General features: G+C 40.5%; 2 protein-coding genes across 4 annotated transcripts; one reads left to right on the forward strand and one right to left on the reverse strand.

The window, feature by feature from the left end:
- Positions 1-3,500: 3,500 nt before the first annotated feature.
- LOC149917197 (uncharacterized) lies at positions 3,501-4,587 on the reverse strand. Of its 3 annotated transcripts, none has more exons than XR_016468126.1 (2): positions 3,934-4,587; positions 3,501-3,811 (listed from the first exon to the last, which is right to left on the reverse strand). XR_016468126.1 is itself a non-coding variant. In XM_090143558.1 (2 exons), the coding sequence occupies exons 1-2, from the start codon at positions 4,429-4,431 to the stop codon at positions 3,530-3,532; spliced, it is 603 nt and encodes a 200-aa protein (XP_089999684.1). In that variant the 5' UTR covers positions 4,432-4,587; the 3' UTR covers positions 3,501-3,529. The 3 variants fall into 3 exon arrangements, 2 of the variants coding, with proteins under 2 accessions (XP_089999684.1, XP_089999685.1); XM_090143558.1 differs by having other exon boundaries at positions 4,111-4,587; XM_090143559.1 differs by having other exon boundaries at positions 4,082-4,587.
- Positions 4,588-4,625: 38 nt separating this feature from the next.
- On the forward strand, positions 4,626-16,667 carry MCM6 (minichromosome maintenance complex component 6). The gene is made up of 17 exons (XM_031590750.2): positions 4,626-4,821; positions 5,461-5,607; positions 6,154-6,264; positions 6,727-6,976; positions 7,617-7,782; positions 7,863-8,008; positions 8,551-8,701; positions 9,319-9,460; positions 10,448-10,589; positions 10,727-10,834; positions 11,454-11,609; positions 12,606-12,734; positions 13,248-13,409; positions 14,536-14,671; positions 14,931-15,098; positions 15,605-15,744; positions 16,414-16,667. The coding sequence occupies exons 1-17, from the start codon at positions 4,712-4,714 to the stop codon at positions 16,525-16,527; spliced, it is 2,478 nt and encodes an 825-aa protein (XP_031446610.1). The 5' UTR covers positions 4,626-4,711; the 3' UTR covers positions 16,528-16,667.
- Positions 16,668-17,340: the final 673 nt, after the last annotated feature.

Below are 17,340 nucleotides of genomic sequence, written 5' to 3' on the forward strand. Positions count from 1 at the left end.
TTACTGAAGTGCCACAAACATTTTTTTTTATCCTTTAGGTATTTATTTAAAAGCTATTATTTTAACAGATCAAGACTCTTTGTACTGGCAGCTGCGCATTTTTAACAAATTCGAATTAGTATTCTAATGTCATTAAATTGTATCATATTTCTAAACATTTAAATAAATTGTGCAATAAATATCGTGCACTTTTAACTTACGTCAGCAAGATTGAATATTCTGGATTACAGAATTGGCTCAAAGCTGAAATAACAGGATGCTCGCAATTCAAAAAGCAGGAGAGGAAACCAACCCAGTTGTTAATTTACTTGAGTGAAATTGTAGAGAAGCAGGTGAGAAGGAAAATATTCTTAATTAAAAGTCATAACAGATTCCAATAAAATTCTCTAAGCAAACTAGATACAGTAGCTGTCTTTTTCTGGTTGTTGCTTTGTATCCTCACACAGTAATCATGGAATGTTGCATTTAATTACAAAACAAAACCTGATGGAATAACCACCTCATGTTTAAATTTCTTTCTGTCCTCGCTTAAAGTTGCCTAGCACCCATAGGACCCATTCTTTATGTTGCTGTTTGGGACTGGATAGGAGGTTACGTACATTCATGGGATGCATGAAGGATATATAATGTTCTCAGCACATAAATACATAGTGAATTTAAGAGCATGTCACATGTTGTATTCCTGACAATGCTTCTATGATAACTAAGCATATCAGTGAGGATTTCAAGTATCTGTTCCAAATGGAAGAAAAGTAAGTAATGTAAGCTTTGAGATTTCTTCATCTATAGATGCTGTGAACTGCCTTAGTGTTGTACACTTAGAGAAATAGGGTGTTTAAGTCAGAAAGATTACTTCTAAAATTCCTTCTAGACATCCTCTTTCTTAAATGAATCATTTGCCTGAACCTCCTCATTTTTCAGTGGTACAAACCTACTTCTCTTTGTCTTCCCAACCCAACGAGCATGCCTGCATTTTGTGAGGAACTGATCTTTAAACTTCCTTTTAAATACTGCATCTGATGGTTGCTTTTCTAGATGACAAAGAACAGAAGATTCTATTCAACTTTTAGGCCCTGCAATAGAGTTAGTCTCATTTTCATACGCACTTCTAATTCCTGTCTTAATTTTTATTTAACATTTTACATGTTAAAAGCTTTCAGTTAGAGGTATAGTTTAGACAGTCTGTTTCTGTTGCTACCTTGATTTTTAAATGTCAGAGAAGTCACATATTGGTTATGCTGCAAAAAGGTCAGTCAGGGAGGCTGTGTTGAAATTGTGTAGAATTTCACAAAAGGCCAAATCATCTTTTGCAGCTGCCATTGAACAAGACTTAATTTTCCTGTTTTGTGACAAGTTCTTCATTATAAAGCGATAATTCTAGGAATACTAAAGGTCAGGTTGATAGAGTGCTGGAAATTTAAAAGTTAAACTTCGTTTAGAAGTTATACAATACAAAGAATAACATACTTTGAAGCTTTGTTTATGAGTCCTTTCTAATTAATTTAAATATAGAATCTGTCCCATATTATTTACTGGTATTTAAAATGTTATCCTGTACTCAGTTCTATTTTAGAAAGCTAAGTGGCTAAGTACACAGACTTATCACTGATGAATCCAAGTTTCAAAACAGTTGTTTATTCAGCTAAATTGGCTGGTATGAATTTTATTAATTTCTTTCGTTCTTACAGAGCTGGTAATGTACATCAGAAGTGCTTCCTCCTAATAATACACAAAATTAGTGGCTTACATTTCATGCCAACAAAAGAACAGATCCGAGAATTATGTTCATTACTCTAGATGTGGCAGGAGGTTTTGCACGTAATCCTGTAAATAACTGTGCTTATCCCAATTCTGTTAAGAGTTATTTGAGCTCATATTTTAGTTTGATTTATTCTCAGTAGCTGCAAAAGAACTACAGTTCTGCTGGGAGGCCCTTATCCCTTCTTCTCCCTTTGTACGCCATATCCTTTCATGCAGGATCCTTTTTCTTAGCCAACTGAAAATAATTATGATCATAAATCAAAATGCAAAATGCATTTGTCAGGACTGTCATCTAAACAGGATACTTCAGTGTATGCTGCACATTGCTAGAACTTGGTTAAAACTCAGCAAATAGTAATTCAGAACTTTATCTTGTTTTGGTAGTTAGCAATTCTGGTTTCTTAGTTCAGGAAAACCTGTGTAGTCCTTGATTCCCACCACCTATTGCATGAAGTTTAGCATTCTACCTGGAGTCCAAATTGCTGCTGCTTTTTCATCAGTTAAAATTACTATTTTTTCTTTCATGACATACAGATAAAGGTAATCATTCTTGTACATTTTTAAGTATTAAAGTAACTAAAAAAGCTATTAATAAGGGATAGCCAGGGAGTCATCTGTTAACAGCTAACACTGCAAAGCCTCAGTTTATTTCTGCAGTTTAACTGAAATTCTTCCTTGTGAAAACCCATCTGTGTTCAGTGAGCTGTCTGCATCTGCCCAGCAGGAAAGAAGACTCTGGCAGTTTTGTGGAAGCAAAGCACAGGACTGATGCCCAGTGGCTGAGCGCTGCTGTTGTGGGCTCACCCCAGGAGGCAGCTAAGCACCGTGCCCCTAGTGGGATGGGGCTGAGGAAAGGAATAAAGCAAAAAAAAGCTTCGTGTTGCAGAATTGTTTAGCAAGTGAAGAAGTATAAGAAGAGAGAACAAGAGATGGATGCAAAGGTAATCGCTCACCATCTTCCAGATCAGTGCCCAGCCAGTTCCCCAGCAAAATATGGCAAATTCCCAAGCCCCTTCCTCTCCCTTTTTATTGCTGAGTATGATGTTACATGGTTGGTTTCGGTCAACTGCCTGTTTGTGTCTGCTCCTAATGTCTTGCTCAGTCTCCAGTGTTTGGTCACAAATGTATGTAGCATAGCACCATGTCACCTGCTTTGAAGAAAATTAATTCCATCCCATTTCCATCCAGTATGATCTCCACATGTTATTCCATATCATGCCCACCATGCTCGGGTCCCACGCTCTCCAGTACATCCGGCATTAACAACTCTCTTGCTTCCTGTCCTTAGATACATACACAGATACAATTCCCTTAGTCTATGGGTACTTTAATCCTCAGTCAGAATCATGCATGTTTCCACTGCAAATAAAACTTCATAGTTGCTTTCAAGTTGTTTGGGAAAAAAAACAACAACAAAAAAAGCAACTGATATTCTTGCAGACATCTTCTGAAGCTTGAAAGCTTGTTCTTTGATTTGTATTCATGTAATAAGTGCTTAAGATTAATCAGCTATTCCTTTACGTAGAGGGCAAAATGTTTTATTCACACACTGATTGTGCCAGTAACTTCACCATCTCATCTCTGCCCCTCAAGGCTTTCCTGATAACAAAAGGAAGATGAAACTGATAGGTTTCCCTCATGGGATCTTTCCCAGGGAACACACTGAGCCCTTGTGTTTCAGTTTCCAGATAAAACTTGGAGAGTCCTTCAGACTCCTGCTTCTGTCACGGGTGGTTTCCAAAGAGGCTGCCTTTTCAAAGAGGAAGAACTAGAAGAGAGCAGATGGACTGGGCGCACACCAGCTGGCTTCAGCCAAGTGCTGCCCTGTTACTGCTGGTGCCAGGACACATAGCTTCTCCTCACCATGGTTTTTGCAACTGAGGCAGGGCTTGGTGGTACCTACTGCCCACCAGCTCTGAATGGTGAGCTTCACTTCATTACATGAAGAAGCAGTAGGGATGTTTTTGGAGAAGTACTTCTTAATCACTTGAATTGCTCTTTTGACAGCACTGCCCGTGCTGAGTGCCACCTGATGGCGAACACGTTGTACCTGTGGAATGAAACAAACACCCGCTTAGGTTTATCTCTATTTCAGTCTCAGCACAGTGCAAAGACGCTCAATTTCGAATATTCACTGCAAATCTTTAAAATGTTACAACGAGTTGTGTTTACCATTCTGCAATTCAGACAGCGCCCTGCACATAAGAGCAGCATAGCACACAGTAAGGCTGGCAGGAAGCTCGCACTGCTAGATTTTTATTTTTAGAGGCTTTAAAGTGTTTCAGAACTGAGAAAAAAAAAAAAAAAAAAAACAACAAACCAAAAACAGCCCTTAGCTGCCTTAATTACAGGAGCATTTCCCGCTCGGGCAGAGATGAATGTCTGTGCAGGTGGCAGCGCGGTTCCGAGCAGTTCTTCGCAGCCCTCATTGCTGTTCCTGGCAGCGTATCGCTTGCCAGCAGCTGTCACCGCACCGGTGCTGCCGCTCGGCAAATGCCGCCCCGCGCCAGCCGGCAGCCGAGCGCACGGAAGCGCCCGCCCTCGGGCTGGCTCACGCCTGCTGTGCGTTACGCGCGGGGCTGTTCCCTCAGCGCGCGTGCTGTGCGTGTAATCGGCGCCGAGCAGCCATTTCCTGACAGGGCTCGGAGCCCCGGGTCCCGGTGCCGCCATCGGGGTGGGACCCGACGACCTCGCAGGCTACGCAGGCTGGAGCGCTCGAAGCTTTGCCGACGGCGAGGCGCCAGGCGCATGCGCGTACGGCGCGGCACGAGCCCCGCCCACGGCCCTGAGGCGCCGCTCGGTTTTGGCGCGAAAACGCCCTAGAGGGAAGAGGAAGAGCGGGGAAGGGGGTGGGGCTCTGCGGGACCGCGGCCGCCCATTGGTCGGCGCGGCTGTGGCGCGAAGGGCGGTGGGCGGGGCGAGGGCCGGGAGCGAGGCGGCAGCGGGAGCCATGGATCTGGCGGTGGCGGTCGGAGGTGCGGGTGCGGCACAGCAGCATCAGCAGCTGCGCGATGAGGTGGCCGAGAAGTGCCAGAAGTTGTTCCAGGACTTCCTCGAGGAGTGAGTGCGGCCGGGGCGTGTGTGTGTGTGTATATGTGTGTGTGTGTATGGGGGTGGTGAGGTCCCTCCGGGCCTTGTGGAAACATGGAGGCCGCCCTTGAGGGGTGCTGAGGGAGCAGAACCCCGCCGGCCGCGCAGGGTCCTGGTTGGACGATAAATACAGTGTGGCAAAGCAGCTGTGCAGGCCTGGCCTGTGTGTGTGCCGGCGTGATGACAGGGGGCAGAGGGAAAACCATTGGCGTTGGAAAAAAGCCCCTGAGATCATAGAGTCCCACCATTAACCTTTCACTGCCAGTCTGCTGCTAATCCACGTCCTTAAGCACCACGTCTGTGTCGTTCTTAAATACCTCCAGGAATTGTGATTCAGCTGCTCCCAAGGCAGTCTGTTTCAATGCTTCACAGCCCTTAAAATGAAAACAATTTCTTATAATCCAACCTAAAGCCCTGCTGCAACGTGAGGCTGTTTTCTCTTGTCCTATGGCTTGTTGCTTGGGAGAAAACATTGCTGGGAGAGACGTCTGTGAGGGAATGGGGGGTGCCATTGATTTCTTGCATGTACAATCCTTCCCTGTTGAATCCAGAAGTATTTGGTTTCTATCTGATGTGTAACTGTCACTCATTTCCCTGGCTTGCTCTCAGATTCCAGAACAGTGATGGGGAGGTCAAATACCTGCGTGATGCTGAGGAGCTGATCCGGCCGGAGCGGAACACCCTGACAGTGAGCTTTGTGGATTTGGAGCAGTTCAATCAGCAGCTCTCTACCACTGTTCAGGAGGAATTTTACAGGTAAAGTGTATGGATTGCCTGAGATGTGACCAGTGCAGCAGTCACAGGCCCATAACTTATGTCTGACCTGTATCCTGAAAAACCTCACATTTAGGAAATTATTTTTACTGAGTCAAAACTTATTTCTTAACAAATTCATAGTTACTAATTCTGCCTTTCTGAAAACAACGGGTGAACAAGGCAATTTCATTGACTCTGCTAAAGAAATAAACAGTCAGAATGAGAATGCAGGATAAGCTCTAGAGCTTATCGCTCTGAAAATATTTTATTGACCCTGTGGCTCATTTTGAGGCTCTGCTTTTTAATATAAGGAGAAAAGTGTCATAGAATGAGATCTCAAAAATCTTTTCTCATACAATTAAAAAATGTAGTTATCACACAGCAATCTCATTTTTAGCGTATTTAGATGAGCTTTTGTGTGTTTTTTCATAATGTGGTTGTAAAAGCCAGAACCTGCAAGTATATGATACAAGCCTGTGATGTAGTCTAAAGTGAAAAAAACATTTTGATATCTCATAGAAATTAAACTTATTTCCTTCATTTCAGGGTTTATCCTTATCTTTGCCGAGCAGTAAGGACTTTTGCTAGAGACCATGGAAATGTTCCTGCAAGCAAGGACTTCTATGTTGCATTTCAGGATCTGCCTACCAGACACAAGTAAGATGATTATTGATCCTAGAAACTTATATATTCTCACTACTGGAAAAAGATGTAAAAGGGTATTGAAAATGTTCTCATTATACAGCATGAAAGTACATTTAACCTGTACAATTGTGAAGAAGTTGCATGATTTTATGAAACGGTTTTTCATTTGTGAATCATACAAATGCTGGACTGGAAGTGACTGCATATACTGATGAACTAATTTAACTTTTGTATTTTAAAATCTGATATAATGTGTTGCTTTTGAAGTGCTGATGATGTAATTTATGTTAATCTGAAAGTATGTAAAATGACAAAATGGGAAGTTGTTTTTCTTAACCTTTTTTCTTTTGCTTGTTACAATTGTTCTTTTGTTACGAATGGAATGAAAGCACACTGCTACTACTTGAGTACTGCAGGCATGACGTGTCAGCTGGGCTAGAAATTTAATCTAGAATTAATTTCTGTTCTACACAGGATTCGAGAACTGACATCTGCCAAAATTGGCTCGCTGATGCGTATCAGTGGGCAGGTGGTACGTACCCACCCTGTTCATCCAGAGCTTGTCAGTGGAACCTTCCTATGCCTAGACTGCCAGACAGTGATTAAGGATGTGGAGCAGCAATTTAAGTATACACAGCCAAACATCTGCAGAAACCCAGTCTGTGCCAACAGAAGGAGATTCCTGCTGGACACAAACAAATCAAGATTCGTTGACTTCCAAAAGGTACAGTGGTGAGGTTGGATGGGGGGGTGACAAATGGTGATGTGATGTTATTGTGGTGTTTGAAAGGTGTTGCTGCTGCTGCTGCACATTGAAAAGACCTCGAATAAAGGTACTGGAGTTTCTGCACGTTGTTTCTTTCTTTCTTTGAAGACTTGTGATTAAGCATGGGAAATTATAAATAGAATCTAAACAGTTTTATTGCATGACATTTATTATGTAAGCAATCCACTGAAAACCTATATACTCAAGCCTTTGTCAGTCTCCTGTCACAGATGTGTCATGCATAATTATTTCATGCAAGTCTGAAAAGAGGTGTCTTTTTTGTATCTGCAGTGTTTTACTCTTCCACATGGATTTACTTTGCCAGATCCTCAGCACATCGCATCTCGCGGTAACGCGTCACATTGAGTAGCACTCAATCAAAGCACTCAAGAAAAAGCACTAAGTGGCCTCAGTGCTTTTTCTTGACTTCAGATTAGGCACTGTGGTTCCTGTGAATCCTCTTAACCTTCCCCAAGACAGCTGCTTGAATCAGATGGTTGCAAGCAAATGCTTCCTACTGCATTTGTTAGCAGCTTAGCTTTCAAAGCATTTCCAGATTTGGTGACATCTGAGTACTTAATGCTCTGTGCCTCCTCAGGTTCGCATTCAAGAGACACAGGCCGAGCTGCCCCGAGGCAGCATTCCTCGAAGCGTGGAAGTGATCTTGCGTGCAGAAGCAGTGGAATCTGCTCAGGCAGGTGACAAATGTGACTTCACAGGATCACTGATTGTTGTGCCTGATGTGGCTCAGCTATCAACACCAGGTTTGTTGCGACTGCTCATCACCTCGATGCTGTGCAGCTTGTTCTGGTTGCAGCTGTTCTGACTCTTATTCTCATGGCAGGGGTGCGTGCAGAAACTGGCTCACGGGTCAGTGGGACGGAGGGCTATGAAGCTGAAGGAATCCGGGGACTTCGTGCCCTTGGAGTCAGAGAGCTGTCCTACAAACTGGTCTTTTTAGCCTGTTACGTTGCACCAACAAATCCACGGGTGAGTCTGAAAAGAAACTAGAAAATTATTGATTATTTCTGCTCTGTATTCTTACCTCAAATTACTGGGTGAGGGTGTACAGAACTTTAAATATGTATGTGTACCAGCTTCGTGTGCATTACACAATTTTCTGGATGTAGAAATTTCTTGCCTTGTTCCAGAGTAATTAAACATCTTTCAAGTTCTGGTTAATGAATGACACGTAAAATGGCAAGTTTTAGTCAAAGGAAGCTGTACTGGTGGTTTTTTTTGCTCTATTTTTACTTTCTGAACAAACAAGCATTTCTTGTCTTTTTGCCCATGGACCGAGCTTAGACTCCATTTGCTCCCTATGGAGTTGTCTGTGTTGTTTTTGTGCTTCTTGCTTTTCTAAAAGTATAACATGATGAGCTTCCTTAGCCTGTAAGTAGTCTTCATAAATGTGTTCTTTTACCCAGTTTGGGGGACAGGTTTGTGTGAGCTCTGGTGTGTAGTACTTGCATTTAGTAATGATCGTGTTTGTCATGGTTTTATTTTTATTCTTTTGAATTTCCCTTGTTTAGTTTGGTGGAAAAGAGCTTCGAGATGAAGAACAGACTGCAGAAAGCATTAAAAACCAGATGACGGTTAAAGAGTGGGAAAAGGTGTTTGAAATGAGCCAAGATAAAAATCTCTATCATAATCTGTGTACCAGCCTCTTCCCCACTATCCATGGTAAGACTCCAGTTGTAGCTTCAGGGATTTCAGTTGTGACATACAAGTTCTTTTTGATATCTGTGTAGCACCATTTGGGAATTCTTGAAAGCTCAGTACTACCTATCTCAAACGTTCCCCTTCAGAACTGGTTATGCTAGAAAAAACATTCCTGCAGAGCCAAATTCCTGCAGACTTATATGAAATCATTAGGGCCTGCATGATTAGTCAAGATGATTGGTTTTGCTATTGGTTCATTTACTGTGAAACTTTACTCTTTATATTTGCCTTCTTCAAAAGATGTAGGAGTTCCTAATCTGTACACTGATGTACATAGATGTATGTGCATGTATGTTTGCCACTGCTTCTGGCTCAGAACTTGTTTGAGTATTCATGTCTGAGAAGTTCGATCAGCAAACTTTTGTCCATGTTCTGAGCTGTGGTAGCATAAAGAATCCAGCTGCCTTCTGAGCCCTTCTTCCCTGAAACTGTATCAAGTTCATAAATGCAGTTTTAGTGGAAGTTTAGGAAACAGGTAAACTCTGAGCAGATGTGCCCAAATGTTTTGAAGTTTCCTTAATAGAGGAAAAATGTGGAGTTGCATGTGGATTTTTAGCTGGGTGTTTTTTCTGGGGCAGGTAATGATGAAGTGAAACGTGGTGTCCTGCTGATGCTTTTTGGAGGAGTTCCTAAGACCACTTCAGAGGGCACTTCACTGCGTGGGGACATCAATGTTTGTGTTGTTGGTGATCCCAGTACAGCCAAGAGTCAATTTCTAAAGTAAGAATCTCTTCAAAACTCAATGTTTGACCTGAGTGACCAGAGCTGTAGGTGTGTACTGTGCCTCTTCTACATTAAACAGAGAAGAGGGAAGTAAAATAGTTGAGAAAATTTTCCAGGAATTGTTTGGACAGTTATTTGGACAGGTCTGAAGCAAATGCAACAGGTCCCTGTGGTAATTACTAGTAGTTGAATTAAGAGTTTGTTTCTGTTGTTGTTCCTTTAATTAGGAAAGTATGGTTTATTCTATGTCTCTGAAAGTCACTGAATACTAAAAAAACACACAAAATAGCACATCTTAAAATATTAAGTTGTGATTTTCTTTTTTTCTCGCTTGTTTTAGCTTAGTCTACGTTGGTTTGTCCCATCACTTTGTTCACCTAGAGAACTATTAAATCTGAACAGTAATTACAAAATAATCATGTCTATAATGCTGCATCTTAAACTTCTTTTTTACTTGAAATTCTATTTAATATGGTTTGATTTGGTTACGATGCTCATTTATCACTGCATCATTCTCCACAAGGCTGAGGTCCCTGCAGCACACACTGCATCTCAGAAATACGCAGACACCAAAAGCTGTTTTAAGCTGCCTGCGGGCAGTACAGCTGCCTCAGGCTGCCTGTGGTCAGTCTAGCTGCTTCCTGCTGTGTTATGCTCCTCTTTTGTGCTGACTGATGTTTACCTGACCTGCGAGGAGCTGTGTTGGCTCGTGAAGTCAGCAGAAAACTTGTGAGAGGAGGTCTGGAATGCTTTTTCTGATGGTGTAACCAGGTTGTAGTTAGATAAGGATTAGTTCCCAAGGTTCACTCAACTGTCATTATAGATAGGAGGACCTACCTAAATGTCAGTTGCTTCCTGAAGGAATGAGTCCTGGCTTTAGAAGTTGAAAGCAGTGATTCCTGAAAGTTATCATGTTTCTGCAGGTTTTGGTCTGTCTGTCTAAGTTTGTGCAACACAATTCCACACTGTTATTTTTCTCCATAGGCATGTGGATGAATTCAGTCCTCGTGCTGTGTACACCAGCGGGAAGGCCTCCAGTGCTGCTGGTCTAACAGCAGCTGTTGTAAAAGATGAAGAGTCACATGAGTTTGTCATTGAAGCTGGAGCATTAATGTTGGCAGATAATGTGAGTCCAGGAACCCAGTTCCTGCATCCTTGGAATTGTTGTTGTAATTGATGAGTATAGACCCCAAACTGTCTTAAAGATTCTTTTGCTCCAAAAGTTTTTGAAATGAGCCACCTGTTTTTTATTCTTCACTGCAGGGTGTATGTTGCATTGATGAATTTGACAAAATGGACATGCGGGATCAGGTAGCCATTCATGAAGCAATGGAGCAGCAGACTATATCCATTACTAAAGCTGGAGTAAAGGTACTTTGTGCTATTCCTTTGGCTGTGTAGTCTACAAGATTGCCCAGGTGTGTGTGTGGTAAACTCTGATCTGGCGTTGTCTGTCAGATTTTCATGGCAGCTCTGCAGCTGCCTCACTGTGGCAGGGAGAGAGAAATCATTTACCTGCAAAGTTTCTGGGCCTTGTGCTCATAAAGAACCAGATATTTTACTGAAAGGAGAGAAGAGACAGCGAGCAGGAAAGAAAAAATGGGAACTAGCGTGGGAAAATCCCAACCCTTGAAATAAGCCTAAAATGGTATAGATTTGTTTGTTTGTAGCATTATTCATAGATATGCACTATTTGAAAGCAGGGTAATTTGAGTAGCAGTTTTAAGGGCTTATAAGTTCAGTAATGATGGAAGGTGTGTAATAATGTTAAAATATTGAATCGTTATGCTGTGTATCAGGGGAGAATGATACAATATTGGAGCTGGGTAGAAAGGATTGGTTAGAAGAGTTTGGATTCTTCTGAAGAGCCTTTGTTGTAACGTGCTAATTAAATTCTCTAGAAGATGTTACACTGATCTTTTCAAATGACAGTACGTTGGTTTAGCGAGTGGTTTATGTCTTTTTGTTTGTTTCTTTGTTTCTTTGTCAGGCTACCCTGAATGCCAGAACCTCCATTTTGGCTGCAGCAAACCCAGTTGGCGGGCGCTATGACAGATCGAAGTCACTGAAACAGAATATAAACCTGTCAGCTCCCATCATGTCTCGGTTTGATCTCTTCTTCATCCTTGTGGATGAATGTAATGAGGTAACTTTGAGCAATTGTAGAATAACTGATATCAGAAAAGCCCGTTGGAGGTCTCTAGTCTGTTCTCTTGCTCAGCACACTACTGAAGAGCATGTGGTCAACTCCTTGATCTGATGAATTCTGAGCACTCTGCAGCCTCTTTAGGATACTACAGCAATGTTGGACGTCTACAATGTGGATTTTTTGTTGTTGCTGTTGTTCCTTAAACTCTGAGTTATATCTAATCGTAACGTCAGTTTGTGTCTGTTGCTTCTTGGTACTTTCAAAAACAATTTACTTTCATTGCATCTATAAACAGACAGTTCCCTTGCACATAATGTGCTCCTGACCTCTGCCCATCTCTGTGGCCCTCTACAGTTTTAGATGAAGCTGGTCTCATGAGAGCTTCTTGCTTCTGCTTTTCTTCTTTGCCAAGTTAAAAGCTGACAATACAATTTGAATATGCTCTGCTGAATACAAGGATACTGACTTTTAATCTTGTGGTGATTTGACCTGCAAACTTAACAGTAGTCATTTTTACAAACTGCTAGTCACTAAGGTTAAAATGTCTACCACCTGTCTGTGTGGCATTTGCCTTGGGAGCATAAAAGATACAGAGATTAATGTTGGTTCAGTACTACTCTTTCCACTGTTTTGCTCATTGCAATGATGTAATTAAGAAGGGGCTATTGAAATAGATAGAGCAGGCTATAAAGAAAGCAAGCAGTTCCCACGCTGCAAAGTGCTGCTTTCTGCCTGTTCTATGACTAACTTGTAACCCAGGAGAATTCCAAGAGGTTGTAAATCCTAAAACTGCCTTTCATCCATTCTTGGCTGTTTGCTCGTATTATAAATCTTCAGGGCATTCTCCTGGGTCTTCTGGCAGTGTCTTTCTTCTGGAAAGACCGGCTCAGCCATGAGGACTGTGAGAGAAGGGGATGGGAGGAAGAATATAGCTGTTGTTTTGATATTTGGCTGCTGCTGTGAAAGAGATCTAACAGAGCACTAATATCCCAGGTCACAGATTATGCCATTGCCAGACGCATAGTGGATCTGCATGCCAGAGTAGAAGAATCTGTTGATCGTGTCTATTCATTAGATGATATCAGAAGGTACCTGTTGTTTGCAAGACAGTTTAAACCAAAGGTAATTCCACTTTGTTGTGTAAGTTATTCCATATGAGAAAGCTCCCTTTATTGAGTTTTGCAAGCTTCCATTTCATTTCCACATGGAAGGTAGTTTGTTTTCTTGATGGATCTGTATATGTGCAGATAGAGTCAGGTTAAAAAGCATGTATGCAAAGCTGTAGTCAGTGTTAGTACTTTGTAGCAGAATGAAAGGTAAACAGATGGAACAATCTGGTAAAGACAAGCATGAATTGTGCTTAGAAGCAAGCCAATGGAATAGAAAAAAAGAATTGATTAAAAATCTGCTGTAGAATAATTGGTGAGTCAAAGTACTTCCTGTAATATAACTGTTACTGCAGTCATTATTGCAATATAATTCTAATCTGATTGTCATTCTATTTATGTGTGGTGTGATAGAATAGAATATTTTGGAGAAAAGCTGTAGCTAGTACAGAAGTCTTAACTAATTTAAGAAACTTAAACTTCAGTGCTTTTAACATGGCAAACTGTCTTACCATCTTATCTCACAAAGATATCTAAAGAGTCTGAGGACTTCATAGTGGAGCAGTATAAACGCCTTCGGCAGCGTGACGGCTCTGGAGTGACAAAGTCATCCTGGAGGATCACAGTGAGGCAGCTGGAAAGCATGATTCGCTTGTCTGAAGCTATGGCCCGCATGCACTGCTGTGATGAGGTATTGGGGTTTTGATGGAAGTTTATATAAATGTTGTGGGAGTTCTGGCTTTTTGACCAAGGTATTTTATGTATTTAAATTCTGTGAGCGAAGAGGAGAGCTGGGATCATGTTTTCTCTTGTGACATGATCGTACTCAGCCTGGATTTGTATACCAGAAACACTGCTTTCTAAAGACAACAAAAAAAGCACCCAGAACACAACAAAAAACCACCTGAGATCATCTGGCCCAAGTTGAGAACATGCATATTTTTGCATGATTGTTGTGTCAGCACTCAGCCTTTTACCTGTCAAATTGTTCCACAGAGGAGGAACAGTTATTGATTACTACCAGCCAGGACTGCTGGCGCTGTCTTCTCTAATCTTGCACAGTTTATAATTTCTTACAGCTTTCTCTGACCAGCAATCTAAAATGCCAGTGTTGTTTAAGGTGTTTGAACTTCCGTAAGAGTATGCAGAGAGATCCAGTTAGGCACATATTTGTGATGTGAGCTCCTCCTCTGTCAGCCACTGTTGAAATGTATATTGTGTTATGGCCATTAACTATAGTATGACTGTTATCCATCTAGTCTCCACTTCAGAATTTGCTTTGCAATGTTGATTAGGGGTCACATGGCACATGTAATAGGAACCTACTCACTGGTTGTATAAGAAAGTCATCCATTGGATTCTTTTTAATTAAATTCGACTTAGAAAGAAACAGACTGTTTTTAGTATGGTTCAGCTAGAAAAGATTTTTCCAGTTTTTGCTTTTCAATTCCAGAGGAGAATCTCATTAATTATAACATTTTTCACTCTCTCTGTGTTTAGACCCATGTTTTTCATGTTTCATGCTCTACTGATCTTTCTTTGAATGAGCTAAAATTTGTTGTCTCCATGTGATAGCTAAAGCCTGAAAAGTTCCATCAGGCTGCTTATTTCCTCCATAACTTTATGTGAATGCAGAATACTTGTAGCAGGATGTAATTTAACTTGTGGGGTCTTTACTGCTTATGATTAATTAGGTGAGATGGGTAGAAAGACTATCACAATCAGGGTGAATTTCTGCAGCTACCGGGGAAACAAGCCTTTAACAGAGAAAGAGCCATTATGCCTCTTTAATGTGTATTTTTTTAAATCTTCCCCAGGTTCATCCAAAACATGTGAAGGAAGCTTTCAGGCTTTTAAATAAATCCATCATTAGAGTTGAGACACCTGATATCAATCTGGACCAAGATGATGAGCAGGAAATGGAGTACCAAGAAGAGCAAGATGGAGTCAATGGTAAAATATTTGTGGAGAACTTTTCCAAGGGGAAAACGTACCTTCAGTTCTTATAGCTTACCTTGTTTGTGTATATGCTTCTCTTCAATTTCCCACCTATTTTTCTTCTCACAAGGTCTAGGAATCTTAGCTCCTTAACTCTCTTACTTTAGCCTCCTTGTGGGCTCCACTTGCCTGACTGGTGAGTGCAACACTGTTTAGTGGCTCAGATGATTAGGCAGTTAAAAGGTGTTACAGAGATGATCGTATGTCCAAACAGGCGAAGCAGAAGCTCCAGCTGGGGTCAATGGTCTTGTGAATGGGATAGGTGGCCATTCTGAGGACGTGAACAAGGATGCAGCACCCAAAGCTTCTCTTAGGCTGGGCTTCTCTGAGTACCGACGAATTTCTAATCTTCTTGTGCTGCACCTCAGAAAAGCAGAGGAAGGTAAGAATTTGCTAAAAAGGTGGCCGACTGAGTAGCATCACCATGTGTGAATTGTCTCTTTGCTGATACAAATGCACCTGATGTTTACAAAGGAAGGATGAATTCTTAATCTTTGTGTGATGGTGATCATTTGTCCTCACTCAGAAAAAGGTGCTACAAGTCCTTATGGCTGCTTGTTCTTGAAGCTTCAGTCTGATGTGTTTGCTAGGCTGCTCGTGTGATTTGTGAACCACATGGATGTATATACAACTGAAAGATTAAATTCTCAATCTAACTATCTTGATTTAAACTATGATACAGCAGTCTTCAGTACAAAATGTGTTTTAAGAACAGCAAGGAAGCCTGACAGGCTATTGTGTGTTTATCTTTTCAGCATTATAACTGTTAACACAGAAATCCTTTTCTTTTATGATTTGAAAGGCATTATACTATAGTTATGTTTATTCTAATTATGTGGAATGGTATTGTAATTAGATTTTTAAAAATATGACTTATTTTATTTGCAGAAGAGGATGATTCATCATTAAAGAAAAGCGAACTTATTAATTGGTATCTGAAGGAAATAGAATCTGAAATTGAATCAGAAGAAGAACTGATAAACAAAAAGAAGATTATTGAGAAAGTCATTCACCGACTTACACATTATGTATGTATAAAGATGTGTGCATAGTAGAGAAAAAAGGTTTTAATATACACTGCACTGATTCATTTTTAGCAAAATTTCCTAATACGAGAAATACATTTTGTGCTTTCATGTCACTGGCAGAATGCAGTGTAAGTACCTTTCTTGTTGAATATTTCTTAAAAAGACAAAACACGGAAATAAATTAGAAGTGTGTATTAGTAAGAGTTTGAAGTGCTGTTTTATTTTCTATTTATTTATAGACATGTAAGTGCTGATTTGCTGTATTTCTTTAGTTTTGGTTGCAGTAGCGTGCAGAAATACAAACAGAACATCTTAGTCCTTGTGTCTTACATAACACAGAGCTCTGAAGTAGAAATTATTATTTTCCAGTATCAAAATGTGTATTTGCAAAGAATTTACTCATTTAACATTTGGGGATTTTTGAAAGAAAAAAAGGCTTCCCATTTTTTTGAAGTATGAAAATGATAGATTGAAGCCTTCCCAGAAACCAAGCTATGTATAGGTAATTGTTGGAATTAGGAACTTATTAAAGAGTGAATTCACAGGTAGAAGGGTTAGATAATTCATCAGTAAGAGGTGCTGCTAGTAGGAAAAGGAGATGTCTTTTTAAAAAGGACAAACAATCCTTTCTGTTCTTGTTGGAATACATTTTTTTTTTCTCTGTTGCAGGACCACATTCTGATCGAACTGTCTCAGTCAGGCCTGAGGGGTTCCAAAGAAGAGGAGACTTTTGATGAAGACCCTTACCTGGTTGTCAACCCCAACTATATGCTGGAGGACTGAGGGTTGAGAACTGGACTGTAGAACTGACTATTGACATGTTGGAAAGTACATCCTTTCTGCATTCTTGCAATGGTTGCTGTATAGCTAACAAATTTGTATCAGTGCTTTACTTCAGAATGCACCAATATGCAATTAGTGATGTATGGTTGATCATACACACTGAGCACACCTGGAAAGTTTTTAAAGAAATAACATCTATTAGTTTAATTATTACTTCTGGGTTTTACTGTCATCACCCAGACGCAGAGAAGACTCATGCAATAACTCTTTTTAGTGTCAAGTGAAGTAGGCACTTCTGTTTTAAATGAGAGGAATTTTCTTCTTATATTCATTGTTGTTTTATTGTATTTGGTAGACTTTTTATGCTATGGGCTTTTATTGCTTTTCTTACTAACGTAAATAAAAGACCATTAAATGTTTGGGGGTGGATTTGTTCTTACTAGTTTGTGGGGTTATTTTCTATGACTGCACTTTGAAACAGAAAAATTGGTGATGTAAACCCTAGGAAGTATTTAAGTGCCAGTAACAGATAATGAAAACTGATTACTTCTTTTTCTTTTTAGATACAATAAAGCTGTGCATGCTCCTGTTGCATATATAGAACAGAAAATTTAAAATAGTTGAGCCCAAAGCAAGGTTTTTAGGTCAGGATGGCAGAACTCTCCCACCTAAAGGAATGTCTTGATTCGTAAGTGACTTGAACAGTACCTTTGTTTGTGAGAGATTTTTAAGAGTGCATTAATAAATTTGTTTACAGATAATTGTATAAGAAGATTCTACTTAAATTTATATTGGTCTCAGTTATGTGCTGTA

Source organism: Phasianus colchicus, chromosome 7 (genome assembly GCF_987193195.1).
Source record: "Phasianus colchicus chromosome 7, bPhaCol1.hap1.1, whole genome shotgun sequence".
Taxonomy (NCBI): Eukaryota; Metazoa; Chordata; class Aves; order Galliformes; family Phasianidae; genus Phasianus; species Phasianus colchicus.